Raw genomic sequence first — 21,165 nt, 5'->3', positions numbered from 1 at the left:
TTGATTTATACATGAGGTTGACTTGTATCTGAATATATATATATATACACACACACACAGAGTAGCTGTTGGGCTTTGAGACTGGGAGGGAGCTCTGATGAATGGGATGGAAGTGATGCGCCAGGGCAGTTGCTCCAGTGGGTGGGCAGGTTCCAGTGTTCTTGTGCTCCTTGCTATTTGGGTCTTTTTACACCACCCACCCACCCCCCAATCATGCCCTTCCTCCAAGAGCCAGGCATGTCCTCTGAGTCCAAGGAAGAGGCTCAGGGCCCAAGGGACAGGCCAGGACTGCAACCACTCCAGCAGCCTCTGGAGGCAAACTTGCAGCCAGGGCCAGGGCCACATTCCCAGGAACAAAGTACCTTCCACCTGAGCCAGACTTACCAAAGCCTATTTCCACAGAGAGGCACCAGAAGAAAGAAAGGCAATGGAGTTCTCCATAAAGTAGGTTGCAACAGGGAGTATCTCTGTGAGACCCAGAAACCCAGGCCAAGTTCCCAGGATGCCTTCCTCTCCCAAGGAACCTCAGCCATGAGCTGCTGCTTCTGCCCCTCTTTCCTGCTCTTGTTTGCTACACACGCTTCTATTCTGTTGTGCAGGGCCCATTCACACTGCGTTTTGAACTGGTTTGCAAATCAATTTAAACTGGGGTCATTCACACTGACCCGAATTTGGGGGGGTGGGGGGGGTGCAAAACCTCCTTAGCCCGGGTTTTTTTGAGACAGGGATTTCAGAGGTCCTTTTCAAAAGAACTGGGTTTTTTTGCAGGAGCCCCCAATGGGAACTCAAAGTGGATCCCATTTGGAGCATCCTGCCGCCTCCGCTCTTCCTCCCCTTCCTCTCCCTCCCTCCATCAGTGCTGCTCTTTCTCTTCCTCCTACTTCTTCGTCTTGCCCCCACCACAGCGTCTCTTGTCCCTCCTCTTCCTCCTCCTCTCCTGCCCCCATCCCTTCCCTGGGCCTGCCTTCCTCCTCTTCCTCTTCCTCCTCCTCCTCACCTGCCTCCGCTGCCACGACTGCCAGGACTGGATCTCTCCATGGCATTTTACCCCTTTCCCGAGTGTGAACAGGAACTGGGATAAAATGCCACGGAAAGATTCAGTCGTGGCAAATCCACAGTTTCCGCAGAGGGTTCTTTCCCAGAGACCAGAACAGGAACCGATGGGTTGAAATTACAAGAAAGGAGATTCCAGCTACACTTTACAACATTCTTCCTTTACTGTGAGAGATGGGTCTACAACTCTCCATCTTTCAAGAGAGGTTGCACTGGCATCTTTCAGGAGTGTATTCCTGCATGGCAGAAGGGGATTGGACTCTATGTCCCTCCTAGTCCCTTCCAGCTCTTTGATCCTGTGATGCTACACAGAGGAAAACACGTTTTTCTGCACAGGATGAAGATCAGGAGCTGTTCTGAGTTCGTGAAGCATGAAGACGGCGCCAAAGCCTTCATGTTTATGTGCCGCAGGGTGTGGGGATGCTTCATTTTGACAAGAAAGAGGAAGATGCCCTGCCGCAGCCTCTTACTCAGACATATTGACGGCTATATTGTGCCGCCAAATAAAACAAATAGCTCATTTTCTTATGAATGATGACTCAGTTGCTTGGGTGCGCTCAGACGAAATGAACAACTCATTGCAATGGTATGCTTCACTCTTTAAAAGGGATGACTGTCTCTAATCTTTTTATGGCAGAAACCTGGAAATACTGAGTGAAACCTGGAAATACTGAGTGAAAGTAAGCTCAGACGAGCAGAATCGGTCCTCTCTCCCATTTAAATCCACCTCTGCATGACTCCTTGGCCTCATTCCCACTTACAGATAAATCAGTGTGTGATCCTAATTGATGGATCGATTGACAGCGAAGCGTGGTTCCCACTACATTTGCCCCGATCCCATCTTTTCCCTGTAAAATAACCCACTTGAGGTTCACATTCATGTATGAATCAATTCAAAATGGTCCTGCTCCAGCCGGCCAAAGGGCAAATTTAAATCGATTCCAATCTGCATCTGGTTCACACTTGCGCAGAATCGATGTATTGAAAAAGACACTGGAAAAATCAGCATCAAAAAGGTGTGGGTTAAATGGGTCTGGAACATGCCCCCCCCCCCGGAATTGCTTCATCAATTTGGATGAAGCGGGAACCAGGGTCATTTGAACCAGTTCAAACTGAATTGCGATCCGGTTTAAAAGGTCGTGAGAATGAGGCCCTTGAAACTGGGCTGAAGGTTGCTCAGAAGTGGCATCTAACCCCAGGAGCCTAAATGGGTGGAACAGCCCCATTTCTGCTGTCCTGGGCTATTTTCTAGCAATTGCCAGCCCCAACTGCAATATTCTGTTCCCAGCATCAAGTGGGTTTAATTATATATTAATTATATGTAATTATACATATCGGAACAATATGGTTCCTTCCCTTTGCCTCTCTCTTTCTTGTTTTTTCATTTCCTTTTTTTACAATGACATTTCTGAAGTGCATGAGGGTTAAGAAGTCATGTAATAGCCCTGTTTAAACATTTGAGAGGATGCCACACTGAAGGTGGTGCAAGTTTGTTTTCTGCAGCACCAGGGAATAGGACCAAGAGCAATGGGTTCGAACTACAGGAAAAGAGATTCCAGCCCAACATCTGGAAGACCTTCCTGAGAGTAAGTGCTGTCTGACAATCGATGCTTCTGCCTCAGATGGTGATGGAGTCTCTGTTTTTGGAGGCTGCTTTGAAACAAAAGCTGGATGACCTTCTGTCCCAGGGAAGGCTTTGATGGTGGCTTCCTGCATGGCAGAAGGGGACTGGAATGGATGTTCCTTGGTGTCATGGCCAGCCAAGATCAGCTCTCGGAGGATGAGGAGGAGGATGAGCCTCCTCCAGAGCAAGGGCTGATTGAGGCTACGCCAGGTGTTAGTTCTACTCTGCCAGGTCCCAGCTGTGCTTCCCCAGCCCCAGAGCAGGAGGTCCAACCAGGTCCTAGTGCTGTGGAGAGGCCTCCTATGGTGCCACAGCCTAGTGGTGACTCTGGAGACGAGGCGTGCCTGCAAGTGCCTTCTTATCAAGAGAGAAGGGCCGAGAGTGCTTGCAGGCGCAGATCCAGGAGGATTGCAGAAAGACAATTAGCAAACCAGCCTCAGGTGGCTCAAGGGAGAGTTTCCCTGATTTAAGTGGGAGCGAGGCTTGAGTTTGTTGCTTGAGTTTATTGCATGAGCCCTTGGTGTGATTGCTGTCGCTCTAGCTCCTGACATCTTGCTACCTTGCTACCTTGTTATCTTGACCTCGGACCAGACCTTTGTTATCTCTTGGCTATTGTGACCTCGGACTGTTTTGACCACGCTGCTTTCTGGCTTCCTGACTTCGGCTCGTCTTTCGGCACGCTTGACTTTCTGCAACCCCGACACCGGCTTGTTTCCTCGGCTTGCTCTTAGACTGCTTCTCTACAAGGTTTGTTTTGCTTACACGTGTTGGCTGCAGGCTTGGTTATCAGCAGAAGTCAGAGACTGCTGGCAGCAATCCCGGACACTTGGGGTCTTCTCCAGCTCTATGATTCTATGAGTGAAATTGGACTTTTGCACTCTACGTGTCTACCCACACTGTGAACACACACACACACACACACACACATATATATATATATATATCAGTTTAGTACCAGAATTCAGTCTAGTATGTCAGTATGCAAAGTGATCTTGTAGCATCTTTGAGACTAACTGAGCAGAAGAAGTTGTAGCATAAGCTTTCATAGACCGTCTAACTAAAAAGATTGTATGTACAGTGCTGTGTAAATTTACAGCACTTCATAAATAAAGGTTAATAATAATAATAATAATAATAATAATAATAATAATAATAATAGACTCAGGAGCTGGGCAGACCAGCCATTAAGGCCAGCCTGGGGGCGGAGTTGGAGTGTGGCCTCCATATGATGCACGCCCAACTCCGCCCCCCATGGCAACATGATGCTGTAAGCCACTTCACACAGCGTGCGGCATCACAGTGCTCCTCAGGTGCTGCGTTTACACAATGCAGTGCCAAAGGAGCACCTTAAAGCCCTGGCTATGGCACCCTGGGAAGGCCAGATTGGGGTCACGGCGTGCGGTTGCTGTGGCCCTGATGCGGTGCAGCTGGAGGCAGCTGCAGGCCCCCTCTTAGGGGTGATCTGCACTCTGCACAGCCCCTCTCTCTACTCTTCAGGAGAGAGGAAGTAAGCTTAGGCTACAACATCTTTTGCACACATAAGAGATTATCGCATGCAAAAATAAAGCCTCTAACCCCTGCTGGGACACAGTCACTTATGGGATGCAATTGGGAATTACAGCATGAAAAATGTCGCCGATGTCGCCAGGTGACTGCCTCTTGGCTCCCAGCCGCGCTCAGCCAGCCAATTTGCAAACACTGGCTTGTTCTTCAATAGGCATACAGGAGAAAGAAATGGAAGATGTGAAGTCGAAGGCTTTCATGGCTGGCATCCATAGTTTTTTGTGGGGTTTTCGGGCTCTGTGGCTGTGTTCTAGAAGAGTTTATTCCTGACGTTTCGCCAGCATCTGTGGCTGGCATCTTCAGAGAAAGAAAATACCAGCCACAGATGCTGGCGAAACGTCAGGAATAGACTCTTCTAGAACATGGCCACAGAGCCCAAAAAACCCATAAACACTATAGAAATCGAAGATGTTAGTCAGAGGCCTGCATTTTCTGCAGGCTGGTCCCTCTGCCTTTGGCCATGGGTCACCGGGAGATTTTCAAATTCAAGGAAATGTCATGTCCATTTGCAATTCAAAGAAGATGCTTGCTTGGAATCCAGCTTGACTCCTTCCTTTGTGAAGCCACAGGCTTTTTTTTTTTTTTGGGGGGGGGGGGTAGAGAAGATGGTGCAAGTTTGTTTTCTGCTGCTCCAGAGAATAGGAATGAATAGCCATCTGTCCCAGGGAGGGCTTGGATCGTGTATTCCTGCATGTCAAATGGGATTGGACTGGATGACCTTGGGGTCTCCTCCAACTCTATGATTCTATGAGTGAAATTGCACTTTTGCATTATTAACCTGGTACATCAGTATGCAAAGAGATCTTGTAGCACCTATGAGACTCTTTGAACAGAAGAAGTTGTAGCATAAAGCTTTTGTAGACTTGGTCTTCTTCCTCGGATGCATGGAGAGAGGAAGTAGACCACATCCAGAAAAGCTTAGGCTACAACATCTTTTGCACACTTACTCTCAAAGGTCCTGCAGTTTGGTACCACTCCAACTGCCTATGGACTCCTGGGATGCGTAGTTTCCTGTTGATCAGGAGGGTGGGCTAAAACTCTCTAGCAAAGCAGTGTAAGTCCGTCCCCAAACTACAAATCTCAAGATCCCATAGGAAGGAGCCATGGCTGTTAAAATGATATCGGTCTAGTGTGGATGCACTTGTAACTTGACCTGAAAAGCTGTTACCTTGGGATCCATAAGGCTCTTTAAACCAAAGGAAAAAGGATTGTGACACAAGTGTTGCCTTGCTGGAAGGGAGCCTGTTTTCCCCTTCTCCTGCCCCAGGGCCAAGAAGGACACAACAAGCACAACGGGGCACTGCAGGGAACTCTTTGGACTGTAAGGCTGTTTGTGCAGACACAAGGGATTATGGTTGATCCTTGGCTCCATCCAGGTGAGGTGCACAGAGCCAAAGCTAACACATGTTGCAACCTGTGCTCCTTCGCAAGAGCATGTTTCCACCATCCGTCTCAGTTCCACATTGGCCTCATTGTGTTTGTGAGACAGAGGTCTAGGAGAGCCAATGCATTCCCAGGAGGAGGGCCTGGGCCCTTCCCTGCTTACCTTTCCCCCAGGTGACTCTTTTCGCCCCAAAGCTCCTGTTGCTGTCAAGGGCTGCTAATTGGGAGTCAGGCGAAATAATAAAAACCCGCCGGACCGGGTGCCCAGGAGTGAGACAGTCCCTCTGAGCTGGGCTTGGCTCCTTCTCAGCCAACCCAGCCCATAAGAGGAGGAGGAGGAGGAAGGAGAAATAGAAGAAGGCTTCCCTGCCCAGCCCAGGGAGCATTAGGCTCTGGCTCTCCAAAGGAGCACCACCATGAGGTCCAGCATCTTCTTCCTCCTCTCCTTGGCGCTCCTGGCCCTATGGACCCACCTGCCCTCCGCCGCAACCCAGTGTGAGTAAGGGGCTTGTCGGCTGCCAAGACTTGTTGTTGTGTTGCTCTAGAGTAGCAGTGTGCAAAGGGACCCTGCAGCACCTTGGATACTCACTCAGCAAAAGGTCTTGGCTGCATCCACACTGGAGAAATAACTTGGTTTGGCACCGCTTTATTGCCTTGGCTCAAGGCTATGGTATTCTGGGAGTTGGAGTATGTTGTGGGGCCTTCCTTCCTTAAGCTCTGCTCCACTCTGGGCCCACAACAAACTCCAACTCCCAGAATTCCATAGCCTTGAGCCAAGGCAATAAAGCGGTACCAACCAAGTTATTTCTCCATGCGCATGCAGCCTTTGTTGCTCACATGCATTTCAAATGCATCCGATTAATAGTTTTTTGTGGGTTTTTCAGGCCAGCCACAGATGCTGGGAAAACACCAAGAATAAACTTTTCCAGAATATAGTCACATAGCCCAGAAAACCCATAAAAAACTATGGATGCCAGCCATGAAAGACTTCAACCTCATATCCAATTATGTTTTGGGGAGCTGCCAAAAAACCCCACTTAACCCGAGATAATTGATCTGGGTTTGTTTTTTCCTTAGGGGTCATTCAGACGCCGGGGTTTTTTTAATGCAAGAATGCAAATAATCTCACTTGCGCATTCCAAGTTTATTATTCACACTCTGAAACTGCATCTGTGTTTTTTATCATAACCTCTCTATGCGCATCTCTGCTGGTTCTGTTGCTCAATGTCCCAGATGTGAATGTATTCCAAGGATGCAAAGTTTTATCCTGGTTTATCCCAGGTCTGTTTGCATTGCTAAGTCACACTACCGATGTTGTGAATCTTTTACAAATAAACTACTATCTTTTACAGATAAACTCGGTAAGTGGGCTTTTGGGCAGCCCCTTCCCAAATTTAATCGGATGCATTCGAAATGCATCTGAACAATAAAAGATTCAACCCAGATTCAACCCAGATTATTTTCACTGTCTGGATAACCCTCGGGTTTTTCTAGAAGGTTTGCATTCTTGGCTGTGTGAATAAACAATGCAAATAGACTCAGCATAAACTGGGATAAAACTCTGCATGCCTTGAATGCGTTTGAAATAAATCTGCATTGTCAAATCTATCTTTATTTGAATGCTGGCAGGTGTGAGCAACCAAACTCACAGAGACGTGGTTCTGGCTTTTAAAAATAGTGTTAACAACAAAACTGGGGGGGGGGGGGAGTATTCAGACATAGAGAACAATCTGGGTTGAATCTTTGGCCCTTATCAGATGAGTGTGGAACTGGGGGTCTTCTGCACTGGGCGTTCGAATTCACGTTATTTCGCACAATACCATCATACCTGGGAGTCCCTCCGGCATTGGCATGATTCAAATTGGCCAGTCCGCATTCGCGTGAAGTGCATTCAGTGCAGAATGTTTTGTCACACCGGTGCTCAACATGAGGATTGGCCGATTCGTATCGGCCCCCTCGCACATGCTCAGGGTGCCCTGCATGGGTTGCAACCTTAAACGCTTCCGGGGTGAAAGGGGAGGTCACGTCATGACAGCCCGGTAAACAGCTGGAGAGCCAGCTCATGCACGAACAATCGCGATACAACGTGCCCCTTACTGTTTCCTCTCTACATTCCTGCTTGGTTTTAATGTTACCATGACCTTCCCTTGCAACAAATTAGCAATGCCGGTTTCTACGTGTGTGTGTGTGTGTGAGTGTGTGAGTATGTATTCTGGGGGGGGGGGGGAGCAGTTCCAGCAGCTGTCAAAGAGGCTGGATGGCCATCTAATAAAATGGAGATGCTTTGATTAAGAGTTCCTCCTCATCCTCCCGGCTTGGGAGCCAGCCTGGGCTGCATCCCAGGCAGGGAACAGGCGCGGGGCCGCTAGAATCGCAGCGATCGCCGCCGTTCCAACGGCCTCCTCTCCTCCTCCTCCTCCCGGCTTGAGAGGCAGCCTAGGCTGCTCCAAGCCGGGAGGAGGAGGAGGGGCTGCTGTAACCGCGATTCCAGCGGCCCCCGCGCCTCTTCCCTGCCTGGGATGGCCCGGGATGCCTCTCAAGCCGGGAGGAGGAGGAGGCCGCTGGAACGGCCCCCCCGCTTCCCTGGAACCGGCAAGAGGAAAAGACCACCGGAAGAGTAAAAATTGGAATCTGGGGGTCTTGCGATGGAATTCAGGACTGGGTAGTCACACCAGACCCATTCGCACTGAGATCGAACAGAGCCCCAATCCGGATATTGCCAATCCCCTTATCAGCGCACTGGCCAACCGCTCCAAAAAGAGGAGCCAGTACGCATTCAGTTCGGCATCTCGCGCATTCACATGAGTGCGGATTGGGCCATTCGAATGCTGGTTGATGGTATTGTGCGAAATAACGTGAATCGAACCACCCAGTGCAGAAGAGCCCCCGTTCCACACTCATCTGATAAGGGCTTTTGTTGTTCCGACTCATTTCGAATGCATCTGATTAAGCCCACTTAACCCAGGATAATTGATCTCGCAGGTTTTTCCAGGTTTTCCTAAAAGATTTACATTCTTTGCTGTGTGAATAACTGATGCAAATAGATCCCATGTAATCTGGGATAAAACTTTGCATGCCTTGAATGTGCTTCAAATGCATTTACATCTCCAACTCCATTTTCATTTGAGAGAGCAACAGAACTTGTGCAGAGATGTGCATAGATGCAGTTCTGATTTTTAAAATCGTGTAAACAACAAAATCAGAATGTGTCAGTGAGGTTATTTGGATAGTCGCACTAAAAACAACAACGTCCGAATAGGGCCTTAGTGTCCTTATACTGCAGCCAGATTTTGAGAGGGAATGAAGATGGAGGGTTTGGAGCATGTCTGGTTGTGGGTTCATGTCTGGTTGTGGGTTCAGCATCAAGAGCTTCCTAGCGACACAAAAGCGGCGAACGGGGAAATAAAAGCAGACACTTTTCCACCTGATAATAAAAGTGCCGTTGGAAAACTGGGAAGGAAACTACCCCTTTGAAACCTTTGTTCAGCACTTGGAAAGTTCTTCAGCCCATCTTTGCAAAATATGAGAAAAGCCCCATTTTGAAGAAGGGCCACTTTGGGCAGCACAGATTTTGATAGAGCTCAAGGTATTTGCTGCCTAGGGGTAAGATGAAGTGGAGATGCCCATAGGGCAAAGGAGGCTTTGGATGCTTTTTCAGTGAAAGGAGGCAGAGCCAGCAGCCCATTCCAGTTGGATAAGAGATAAGAGCCACTGGTTTCTGTGAAGAAGCTGCTGCCGTTGCAGCAAATTGCAAGGCAGGAGGCTGTTCCTGCATGGCAGAATGGGGATGGACTGGATGACCCTTGAGGTCTTCTCCAGCTCTTTGATTCTAAGAGCAAAGAGGGCTTTCTGTTTGGTTTATTGGGGACATTTGTTCAGTTTGAATACCTTATTTAAGAGGACCTGGTTGGCACTGCCTTAGTAAGGCTGTAGATACGGGAAAGGGGCTGGCAAAATGAGGGCATCGCCCCTCAAAACTCTCCCCCATGACATTCCCCCCCCCCCCCCCCAAAAAAATTCCTTGCACTGCAAAGTGTGAGCCCTTGGAAATTGTTCACACCTAAAATTCCCTCACTTGTTGTGTTGATACACACACACCCCTTTGTGAACCTTGTCTGCTGCTGCTTCTCATCTTTGGGCTCTTTTTTAAAATGCTCACCTGTTGTTTTAATTCTGGCTAATGGAGCACTCCATGGAATCCCAAAAGAAAATCAGCATGTGCTTTATAGACGATAGCAAGGCCTTGGACTGCATAGATCATGAAAGGCCATGGGACACTCTTAAGGACATGGGAGTGGCACGACATCTAATAGTCCTGATGGGGAATCTGAACTCAGGACAAGAGGCCACTGTCAGGACAGAACAAGGAGAAACAGAATGGTTCCCAATTGGCAAAGGGCTCAGCCAAGGCTGCATCCTTTCACCCTTTCTGTTCAACTTGTATGCAGAACATATTATACGAAAAGCAGGCTTGGACACAGAAAAAGGAGGAGTGGAAATAGGGCGAAGGAATATCAACAATCTGAGATACATAGGCGACACCGTAGTATTAGCAGAAAACTTCACAGACTTGGAACAAGTACAGTGGTGCCTCGGGTTACGAAAATAATTCGTTCCGCGGCCGCTTTCGTAACCCGAAAAGCCTTCGTAAGCCGAAAACCCATAGGCGCTAATGGGGAAAAAAGCCGCGGCTCTGCCGCGGCTCCATTTAAAATAGCGCCGGAGTTTTTTCGTAACCCGAAAAAACTTTCGTAACCCGAAACAATAAATCCCTATGGGATTTTTTCGTATCCTGAAAAATTCGTAACCTGGGTATTTCGTATCCCGAGGTACCACTGTACTAAAAAGATCAAGGAAGAAAGTGTAAAGGCAGGCCTATTGTTGAACACAAGGATAACAAAAAACTGAGGACTTTCACACTTCAACCTAGACAATGAAGAAATAGAAACAGTAAAAGAGTTCTCATACCTGGGATCAAATACAGTGCGCCCATGTCATACATGGGTGCATTATACGCTACTTTCAGCATACGCTGAAAGCAGCACTGGAAGAAGTGGCACCGCATACCAGAAGAAATAGTGGTGTGTGCGTCCATGGCACACGCGCGCCACCACTGCACCACGCTGCCACGAGCCCCATTACTTGTAATGGGGCTCAAGCATACATGCTATTTCTCCAGAACGGATCCCCCGCATAAAAGAAGGGTGCAGTGTATTGATAGAAATAGGGACTGCAGTCAGGAAATCAGAAGAAGATTAAGAATGGGAAGAGCAGCTACGAAAGAACTGGAAAAGATCCTAAAACGCAAAGATATACAACTGAGCACAAAAATCAGAATCATGTAAGCCATTGTATTCCCTATTATTACCATGGATGGATGTGAGAGCTGGAATGAGATGTGAGGCCTTGGAGGTAGAGAGGAACTGCTGGACCTCTGACCCTTTCCCGCCACCACTCCCTTCTCCTTCTGTGTCATGTCTTTTTAGATTGTAAGCCCCAGGGCAGGGATCCGTCTAACTAAAAGGTTGTATGTACAGCGCTGTGTAAATAAAGCGCTTTATAAATAATAATACTAATAAACTTAAGAAAGAGCATAGGAGGAAAACCCATTCCTTGGAGATGAAGTGGGGCTGGAGAAGAGGGCTGAGGGTCCCATGGATAGCAGCCAAAAGGACAAAGAAATGGGTCCTAGAGCAGATCTAGCCAGAAACCTCCCTGGAAGAAGCCAAGATGACAAGACTTAGACTGTCATCATTTGGACACATCATGAGAAGGAAGGACTCCTTGGAAAAGACCATAGTAATGCTGGGGAAGGTGGAGGGAAGGAGGAAGAGAGGAATGCCACAGGCCAGATGGAGGATGATGGACTCTATGAAGGAGGTCATGAGTTTTATGGGGTTGCAGGGATTAAACAGAGCAGGGGAGGACAGAGGGGGGTCTTGGAGATGGCTCATCCATAGGGTTGCCATGGGTCAAGATTGACTCAAGGACATTTAACAACAACAAAGTTTTAATTCAGAGACATAGCCATGCAAGTCTGGAATATCAGTTTACAAAAGGGATCTTTCAACAGCACCTTTCAGAGTAACTGTGTAAAAGAAGTTGTAGCATGTGCTTCCATAGACTCTACTTTCCCAGATGTTTTCAGTTACTGCAGTGCTAGAAATGTGGAGACTGAAGGAGATTTCATTTGGAGGGGGCAGAATTCTTATTTGGGGGGTCCAGTGCCCTCCTTGCCTCCTCTCTTCACCCGTAGTTGCACCCCTGTGTCTGTGCCCACCTCCCCTGGCCAAGCCTTGAGCCCATATTTCAAGGCACCATTCAGAACCCGTCCCAGATTTCTACAGGACTAGGACCACACAGACCCACAAGTGAAATGCCCAGGAAAATCCATGGAAGCCCCTTAGGAGGAGAGGAGCCAAGATAGTGTAGTAGTTTGAGCACTGGGCTACAGTTCTGGAGACCGGGGTTTGAATCCTCACTGGCCATGCAAACCCACTGGCTGGCCTTGGGCAAGTCACAGTCTCTCAGCCTCAGAGGAAATGGGTGTGTCAAGTCATTTCCATTTTATGGCAACCCTAGGGCAACTCTATCATGGGGCTTTCTTGGCAAAATTTGTTCAGAGGAGGTTTGCCCTTGCCTTAACCTGAAGCTGAGAGAGTGTGACTTATTGCCCAAGGTCACCCATTGGGTTTCATGGCCAAGCAAAGATTCGAACCCAGGTCTCCGGACTCATTTCCCGGCACAATACAAGGTGTTGGTTATTACCTATAAAGCCCTACATGGCTTGGGTCCAAGTTACTTGAGGGACCGCATCTCCCCCTATGAGCCCCCCACCCACTCAGAGCATCTGGTAAGAACTTATTGGAAACACCATCATCCAAATATGTTTCCTCATCCCAGAAGGCCTTTTCGATAGTCTTCCTGAGGAGCTCCGTCTCACGACCCCCTTGGAAACATTTAAAAAGAGACTCCAAACTGTTCTCTTTTGCCAAGCTTTCCCCCTGAAGAGTGAAGTTAGACATGCTTGTTGACAATGATATTCTGCCTTGTCCTGGATATGGATGTCTGATTGTTGTATTATTGATGTAACTATTTTTATGCTTTTATAAGAGTGTTATATGTATTTGTTTTTAATAGTCTGTAACCCCACTTCAATCCATTGGAAGAGGCAGGGAAACATAAATACTGTACATTTATTATTATTATTATTATTATTATTATTATTATTATTATTATTATTATCCAATGTCCAAAGTATTACACTACAGTGACTCAGAGGAAGGCAAAGGCAAAAATCCCTCTGATCAAACCTTGCTAAGAAAACCATAAGTTAGAAATGACCTGAAGGCTCACAACAGCAACACCAGCAACAAGGAGGAGAGAGGCTGGTTTTCAATGCCTTGGGCTATTCCTGCCTTAAACAGCAGAGGCCAAGCAAACTGGCCCCTTCCTCACCAAATCAGAGGATGGGGAAGAACCCCAAGGGTCATTTAATCCGACCCCCTTCAATCAGCCTAGGACTGGTCCAGCGCTCAAGTCCATCAGAGAGATGGACATCCACGTTCTGTTTAAAAACCTCCTTTGTCTAAAGTGGCAGCTCCTTTCTGGGGACTCCCTTGTGGGCGTTGGTTGCACAAGACAAGGGAGCTAAGGGCATGAATGTGGGGCTTTTGTAGCATTTGGGGGCTTCAGGGTGAACTTTCAACTGTGCCCCTCCCTCGCCAAATGTTCATCCCAGACCCAAATATCCCTCAGCCCTCCATGGACCCCCAGAATGAGAATAAAAATCCAGCTCTCATGGTGAGCCCAGATTAAGGCAAATGGAGGGGCATGGAACAAGTGTGCTGCTTGTGCCCAATATTTAAAGGACTATAGGAAGGGAAGTTTTAAATCAACATTCTGGGGGAGATGATAAAGACCATGGAGAAAGCAAAAGTGTGGGGCTTTGTTTAGAAGGGACCAGATGAAGTTGCTTTTAAGACTGCAAGCACATTCCTCAAGCAAACTAGTAAAATGTGGGCACTGCACTGTGACTCTGGAGACCAGGGTTCGAATCCCTGCTCAGCCATGAAACCCATTGGGTGACCTTAGGCAAGTCACACTCTCACAGCCTCAGAGGATGGCAAAAGCAAACCTCCTCTGAAGAAACTTTCCAAGGAGTTTATCACACCGGGGCTGATTTCGGCATTAAAGAGAGATGAAAGTGCATTTAAAGCATCCTGCAAATAAAGTAAAAACGGCGAGGAATTGCGCAAATGATTATCACACACAATTGCACAAATAAAGTGATATCAGAAACGCATTGTCTCTGAAATCCCAAAAGTAAAAGGATGTGTGTTAATGCTTCTTTGTGACCACTTCAATGGCAGGTTTTGTGTGACGTTGTGTGAAATCATTTCATGTAATTACACGATTCTTCCAGGATATTTGCAGGATAAACTCCCAGGAAAACCTCATGACAAGTTTGCCTCAGGGTTGCCATAGAAAGAACGTGAAGGAACACAAGAACAAGAAGGGAGTGCCTCCAGACGGACTCTTAAGGGCTTAAGCAACTTTCCCGAAAGAGAGCTGCAGGCATATGTGTGTGTGTGTGTGTGCGTATGTGAACGTGAGACCACAACTCCAGAAGAGGGAAGGAAGAGGCAAGGAGAGACATGCTTGTTTTGGAGAGGGCCAAGGGTCCTCTCCTCCGCAGGCGTCACAGACTGAAACTGCCCTCCAAACTGGCTCAGAGTCAGCAGAAACTCAGCCTCCCCAAAGTGTGACTCTTCTCTGAGTCGGTTGCAGCTGACGTCAGGCTCCTCCTGGGAGCAAACCACGGATTACTCACGGCTGCCCAAGCAACGCTCCCTGCGCCAAACGCCTTATGGCTGGTGCCTGGTGTTTGTCCCAGAGGGAAGAGGGTCGTTCCAGACTCTTGCACACAAGGCGGCTGCGGTGCCACTCTTGCACAATGAGAACGGGAGGCAGGAGTTGGACAGGGCTCCCACCATAAAGGCCAGAGACAGCCTTGATATTAGTTTCTCCCATTACAATCCATCTCCTGGGCTTCCTGGGGATTCTTTGCATGAGGCACAGACCTTGCAGCAGTCCCCAAACTTTGGTCCTCCAGATGTTTTGGATTTCAGCTCCCAGAATTCCTGGCTGTTAGCCAAGCTGGTTGGCGCTTCTGGGAGTTGAAGGCCAAAACATCTGGAGGACTCGGGAGAAGTGACCAGTGGGTTGTCCAGTGGGGCTCTGTCCTGGGCTCAGGAAGCTGGGAGGTTCACCCAGAAGTGTACAGGGATCAGAGCACACTCCTGCGTTGTCTAAGTCTGGAAAGTGCAGAGTAGAAATGGATGTCATGCTCTCCTGCGCACTAGTGCGGGACTGACTTCGCATTGGCTGCTATGTTACTTTTTGCGTGTGATATCTAACCATATTATTTTGCAAAACTTCAAATTGACCTCGCTGTCTCCTCCATTTGAGTGAAAGAGTCTTCAGTCAAGGCAATGTGAGGGGAAGGGGAAAGGGAACTCCGTTGTCAAGATAAACACAAGCCATCCTTCCTTGTTAACTGCAGGAGGATTTAACAAGAGAAACTCAGCTGAGCGTTTTATGGCCCACATTCTTTGGGAATTTGTCACTAACAATTTGGCTTCTCTGTGAAGGGTGACCAAAATGAAATGTCTAATTCTCCACAGAGGATACTAGTGAGTGAGAGGCATCATCATCATCATCATCATCATCATTAAAGTTTATTTATATCACACCATAAATTTTACAGAGCACTTTTACGTAATCATCTACAGAAAAGAAAACTGGTTACAGTGTACAATCTAAAATCACAAGCATGAAATGTAAAACAAACCACTTATCCATTATAATAATTCCAATCTATAAACTATAAAAGAATTCACACAGTTAATACACTTAATCTGAACTATCTGAAGTATCAGGATATAATCTGAAATGCCTCCCTAGACAAAGTCATCTTTAATTCAGACTTAAAATTACCTAATGGTCCGCAGCTGTTTGGACGCCCTGCAAAAAAGAAGTGTGGCCACTCCACCCGAAATGCACCGTGTGGAAGTGTCCAAGATGAAGACCAGTCCTTGGCTTCAGAGTTTCCTCTTTCTGTTCAGAGCGATGGTTTAACAAATCTAAATGACCACCCAGACAGTGGAGATTATCAAATGGAGGATAAGGATGGGAGCGAAGCACCATGCTCCCAACTTTATAGCGCGATTGCACACAGGGCAGCCATGGAAATCCACAAACAGACAACTTCAACAGGAAAGAAGAAACCCTGAAAGTGAACAGAGTTTGGCTCCCAGTCCTGAAAAACACCAAAATCAAGACCCATCAAAACGCAAATGAAAACCACCATCAGGGTCAGGGTAATGGATCTCTAATTCAACAGACAGTAATCCTCTTTGCATGCCCCCCCAGACCTTGCCATTCAACAATAGAACAATACACAGATTAACATGGATTCACCTTCTCCCAACCCAGGGTCACACTGTGTGTGTGTGTGTGTGTGTGTGTGTGTGTGTGTGTGTGTGTATCCAACTCTCTTCCAGGCAGCATTCTCTGAAGATGCCAGCCCCAGATGCTGGCAAACCATCAGGAATAAACTCTTCTAGAACATGGCCACATAGCATAAAAAACCCACAAAAAACTATGCACAAAGCTTATCAGACAACATCACAATTATCCCATGATTATCCCGTCAATGAAGAGGAATTGTCCCATCATTTACCTCCATTTCTTAATAATGGGATAACCTGTTAATACTGAAGTGACGGGACAATTCCTCTTCATTGATGAGATAATCAGGGACAAGTGCCATGTGTCTGATAATCTTCATGCGCTCACACAATAAGGACGGGAGCATGGCGCTTCGCTCTCGTCCTTCACCTGTCATTACCCTCCCCCATCTGATAATCTCCAGTGATTCCCAAACTTTGCTCCTCCAGTTGCTTTAGACTTCAACACCCAAAAGCCCCAGACAGCTTCAAATATTCAAACAGGACTAGTATCATATCGTCTCTTGACCATCTCTTCTCCAGGCTAAACATCCCCAGCTCCCTGAGTCTTTCCTCATAGGGCTTCATGGTTTCCAGGCCCTTCACCATTTTAGTCGCCCTCCTTTGGACACATGGCTCCAGTTCCTCAACATCCTTCTTGAATTGTTTTGCTCAGAACTGGACACAGGATTATCTCCAGGTAGGGCCTGACCAAAGCAGAATAGAGTGGCGTCAAGAGGTCCCTTAGAGATGTGGCAGCCACAGTCTGACCAAGACGCCTCCTCTGTCCAGTGACTCAACATCTCTCCTCTGCTCTCTCCAGTCAGAGACATGTGTGGCCCCTTCCCCAAGGAATCAGATCATTGTGGGGAGCCCAAGCGCCGCTTCTTCTACAATGTTTCCTCCAAGGCCTGTGAGCCTTTCCTCTCCAGAGATTGCCCTGGGAACATGAACCGGTTTCACACCATGGAAGGATGCCAGCGTCACTGCGCCAAGATCGGTGAGTGTGGCGATGACGGATATGGGTGGCATGCATACTGTGGATGTGCAGACATGTACCCTTGGGTGACAGCACTGGTCACACATATATCCCAGGAGGCAGCAGGAGACCCACAGAGATCAGGCCCCCGGTGCCTTCCAAGGGGGCAACTTTAGAGGGGATATGGCAAAGTCAAGGGGATCTGACCCTACAAGTCAAGGGGCTACATACCAGCTCCAGGATCAGAAGCAACGTCAGGTTTTTAGCTTATGAGGCAAACTGAGGGCATTGCTTTTCCAAATAAGAATTCTGCAGCCCCCATGAAATGTGAAGTCGAAGGCTATCATAGCCGGCATCCATAGTTTTTTTTAGGTTTTTCGGGCTATGTGGCCATGTTCTTCTATTTATTCCTGGCGTTTTGCCAGCATCTGTGGCTGGCATCTTCGGAGAATGCTGGCATGGAAGGGGGTTGGTATATATAATGTGTATAAAGTATATACAGTCAACTCTCTGTTTTCGCAGGGGATCCGTTCTGGACCCCCCACGAAAACAGAGTTCCGCATATATTCAAGCCCCATTGGCTTGAATATAGGCACGTGGCCACAGGAGCACATGCGCGCACCCCTTGGACATGTGCTACATTATTTCCCCTCTGTTCGCCCGTCATGCATAAGCAAGGGGTGTGGTTTCCAAAACTACGATAACGGAGGGAGGACTGTATACAGTATATATACCCCACACAGCTCCTGAGGATGCCAGCCACAGATGCTGGCGAAACATCAGGAATAAATTCTTCTAGAACACGTCCTCGTTGCCCGAAAAACCCACAAAAATACCCCATGAAATGTTTCTTCCTTCCTCAAATGTCTAGCATTGCGGAGACAATGAAAACCCTCCACAGTTAGAACTCTTCCGTTTGCAGTGTTTGCATTCCCTTGGCATCACTCTGCCTCCCTTTTTTCTTTGGATGGGATAAACTCCATTGTGGAACAGAAGCTTTAAATTATTCCAATGCTAATAATTTGGGGACTGAAAGAAAACTCCATTGGTAAGGGCAGAATTTTTCTTTGAAGGTACATCTGTACTGCACCATTAATGCAGCTTGACACTGCTTTAACTGCCATGGCTCCATCATATGGAATCCTGGAATTTATAGTCTGTTGTGGCACCAGAGCTTTCTGACAGAGAAAGTTAAATCATATTTTTCAAAACTACAGATCCCAGAATTCCATTGCATGGAGCCATGGCAATTAAAGTGGTGTCAAAGCGCATTAATTCTGCCACAAAGATGCTGCCTGAATGGCCAGTGAAGAATAGGAAGAGAGGACAGGCAGGTGGCTGGTCATCTGTAGACAGACGGTGTCCCCCTTCTTACACTTTTTGGGGGTCTTCCGGTGGCCCAGGTGGCTAGCATCTTCCTGTGTCCGGCTGCAGGAACTGACCTGGCTAGCTGGCTGTCCAGACTGCAGCCGCTCCTGAGCACTGAATGGCCAGGTGCAGGGAAGCCATCCAGAAAACAGCAATGCTGCGGGTAACTGCACCTGGGCAGGACTTCACAATCCATCAGTGTGATCTCAAGATGAAACCATTCTTCATTCTCTCCTCCTTTGTGGTACCTGATTCCCAGAAGGAACAGAGAGTCCACCTTCTTCATAAACACATGCACACTCTTTCCTCCCTTTGTGGGATTTTTCTGGCACCTGGGAATTCCCCTAGGATTTGGGTATCCATAACCACTTAACCCCCAATGCCTATGGGGTTGTCCTGTGTTGCAGAAAAGGCCGGATTCTGTCCTCCAAGTCCGACAGGCTTCACCACCGAATGCTTGACTGGCTGCATTCACGACGGCGGCTGCCCCGATGACCAGAAGTGCTGCTCCTATGGCTGTGCCTTGCGATGTACTGACCCTGTCAAAGGTGAGACCCAGGTGTCGCTTTTGGGGGGCTGGGAGAGAAGGGGGCAGAGACAGGTCCCATCCTGAGGAGGACTGGGGCCCACACTGATGCTATGGGATTCTGGGGTGTGTAGTTTTGGGAGAGCTTTAGCCTTCTCTCTCAGGGATGCCATGGCAGTAAAGGTAGTGTGAAACTACGTTAATTCTGAAATGCAGGTTCAGCCAGAGAGAAGTTGGCAATAGAGGGACAAGGGCTGGCCCAATGTGGTCCCATCACAGCAGAGAAATGGACCCACCTGGCTAAGAGATGCTGGGGGCTGTAGTCCAAAAAAGTAACTTTTCCAAGCTCTACACTGAGGAAGAGCACTCAGGGACTGAAGAGATAACATGAAGATCAAAGGAGGGGACAGGAGATAGAGAGACACCGGGGGCTCATTCCCACTTACATTTAAACCGGTTTGGGATTTGCCTCCTCTCCGTGTCAGTGAATCAGTTCCAAAAGTTCCCTCGTTCCCACTATGAAAGCGGATCTTTTCAGTATCCCCTTGGAATCGCTTGTTTTTTGGCACACTTGTTGTCTCCACTAGTTTGTGCCACTTCAAAATGCATGTCAATCATCTGTGCATCATCCGTGAAGTAAGTGGCAGCCAAGCTTAGGAACTGTATGTTTAAACAAATAAAATTAACGAAAGAATCAGTGCATTGGTTTTATAACTACTTGCCTCACTATGCGCTGCCCTCGGATCGCCAACTTGCAAGTAGTTGCAAAACCAACGGATCGAATAGTCTAAAAAAAATAAAATTGATAGATGTGATTCATTGGTTTTGCAACTGCTTGCCTCATTGATTGTATTATTTTAATGGTATTATTTTAATTGTTTTTTAAAATGTTGTTTTAGTGTGTGTGTGTGTGTGTGGTGAGCCGCCTTGGGTCCCAGCTTGGGAGAAAGGCAGGTTAAAAATAAAATAAATGAATGAATCAAATCTTTTATCAATTAAAAAATAATCAAACGCGCATAGGTCACACCGGAAGCACAAGGGCAGCGCTGAGAGACGGGGGGAATGGTGGCTCTCCCAAAAACACCCCTCTGCCCTTCGTCCCTCCCCTCCAGAATGAGGCGATTCAGATCCGTTGTTCCCATTTGTTGAACACACTTTGGAACCGATTCTTTTCAAAATAACCGCCAAAGAACCAGTGTCAGGAAAGAGTGGGTTTTATGCGTATTTTTGCATATCGCAATGAAAACTGATCACAGTAGCATCAGACCATTCCGGTTTCAAATGGGAGCAACGATCATATAACCCAATCAGCTTTAAATCATAGCGGGAACGTGGCCCAAGAGACACAGGCCAGAGGTCCAAGGAAAACCAGGGATGGTGGTCCCTTGCCGGCCGCGCACTGGCTCTGAGCCTTCCCTCTCTTTTCCTTCCAGATCTTTGCAAGCTGCCTCCAGAGACGGGTCCCTGTGGTGCCAAGCTCCAGAAGTGGTATTACGACTGGACCACTAAAACGTGCAAGAGGTTCATCTACGGAGGATGCCTTGGGAACAAGAATAACTTCCAGAAACGCAAGGAGTGCCATCAGAGGTGTCTCCAGGGATGAGGCACAGAAGACCAGCCTTTGCCCAGGGACCTCTCAAGGGCCCACCAGCCCAACGCATTAACCCCATGTTCAGACCTGGAAAGGGCAAAGCAACAGATGGCAGCATGCCCAGGAGAAGGTCCTGAAGCCATCTCCATTCATCCTCCACAGACCTGGGCACCATCTCTTCCCTTGGTTCTTTGCAGACTCCATCCCTGGACTGCCCAAAATCCCAATTTCAAGGATGGGGTACAGAGTCAGTCACTTTCAATTTGGCTCATGGGGGACCTGGGCTATCCTTGCAATGTGCAATCTAACCAGTGATGGATGCGGTTCAGTCCTGCATGCTCTGAATTTTGCTGCAAGGCTGATATTGCAGGGTGGGGAAAATCACTGTCTGCCCTGCAAGGGTCAGAAGACCCCACTGGTATAATAATAATAATAATAATAATAATAATAATAATAATAAATTCATTTCTTACCCTCCTCTCCCCAGGGATTGAGATGAGGAATACCAACAGCTAACAAACAACATCAGTTAAAACACATTGGTTAAAACATGTGGCAGTTTAAAAG

General features: G+C 47.6%; 1 protein-coding gene across 1 annotated transcript; it reads left to right on the top strand.

Annotated features, from left to right (window-relative positions):
* Positions 1-17,014: 17,014 nt before the first annotated feature.
* LOC121928419 (chelonianin-like) lies at positions 17,015-20,927 on the top strand. The gene is made up of 3 exons (XM_042463085.1): positions 17,015-17,134; positions 18,889-19,029; positions 20,441-20,927. The coding sequence occupies exons 1-3, from the start codon at positions 17,083-17,085 to the stop codon at positions 20,608-20,610; spliced, it is 363 nt and encodes a 120-aa protein (XP_042319019.1). The 5' UTR covers positions 17,015-17,082; the 3' UTR covers positions 20,611-20,927.
* The last annotated feature ends 238 nt before the right edge of the window (positions 20,928-21,165 follow it).

This window comes from Sceloporus undulatus, chromosome 4, assembly GCF_019175285.1.
Source record: "Sceloporus undulatus isolate JIND9_A2432 ecotype Alabama chromosome 4, SceUnd_v1.1, whole genome shotgun sequence".
Classification (NCBI taxonomy): domain Eukaryota; kingdom Metazoa; phylum Chordata; class Lepidosauria; order Squamata; family Phrynosomatidae; genus Sceloporus; species Sceloporus undulatus.
Note: the sequence above shows the minus strand (reverse complement) of the source record. Positions and strands in the feature narration are given on the sequence as shown.

Coding starts and splice junctions, on each gene's coding strand:
- LOC121928419 (XM_042463085.1), top strand. CDS start 17,083: ATGAACCGGTTTCACACCATGGAAGGATGCCAGCGTCACTGCGCCAAG. Junction 17,135..18,888: donor GCGTCACTGCGCCAAGATCG/GTGAGTGTGGCG, acceptor CCTGTGTTGCAG/AAAAGGCCGGATTCTGTCCT. Junction 19,030..20,440: donor ATGTACTGACCCTGTCAAAG/GTGAGACCCAGG, acceptor TTTTCCTTCCAG/ATCTTTGCAAGCTGCCTCCA.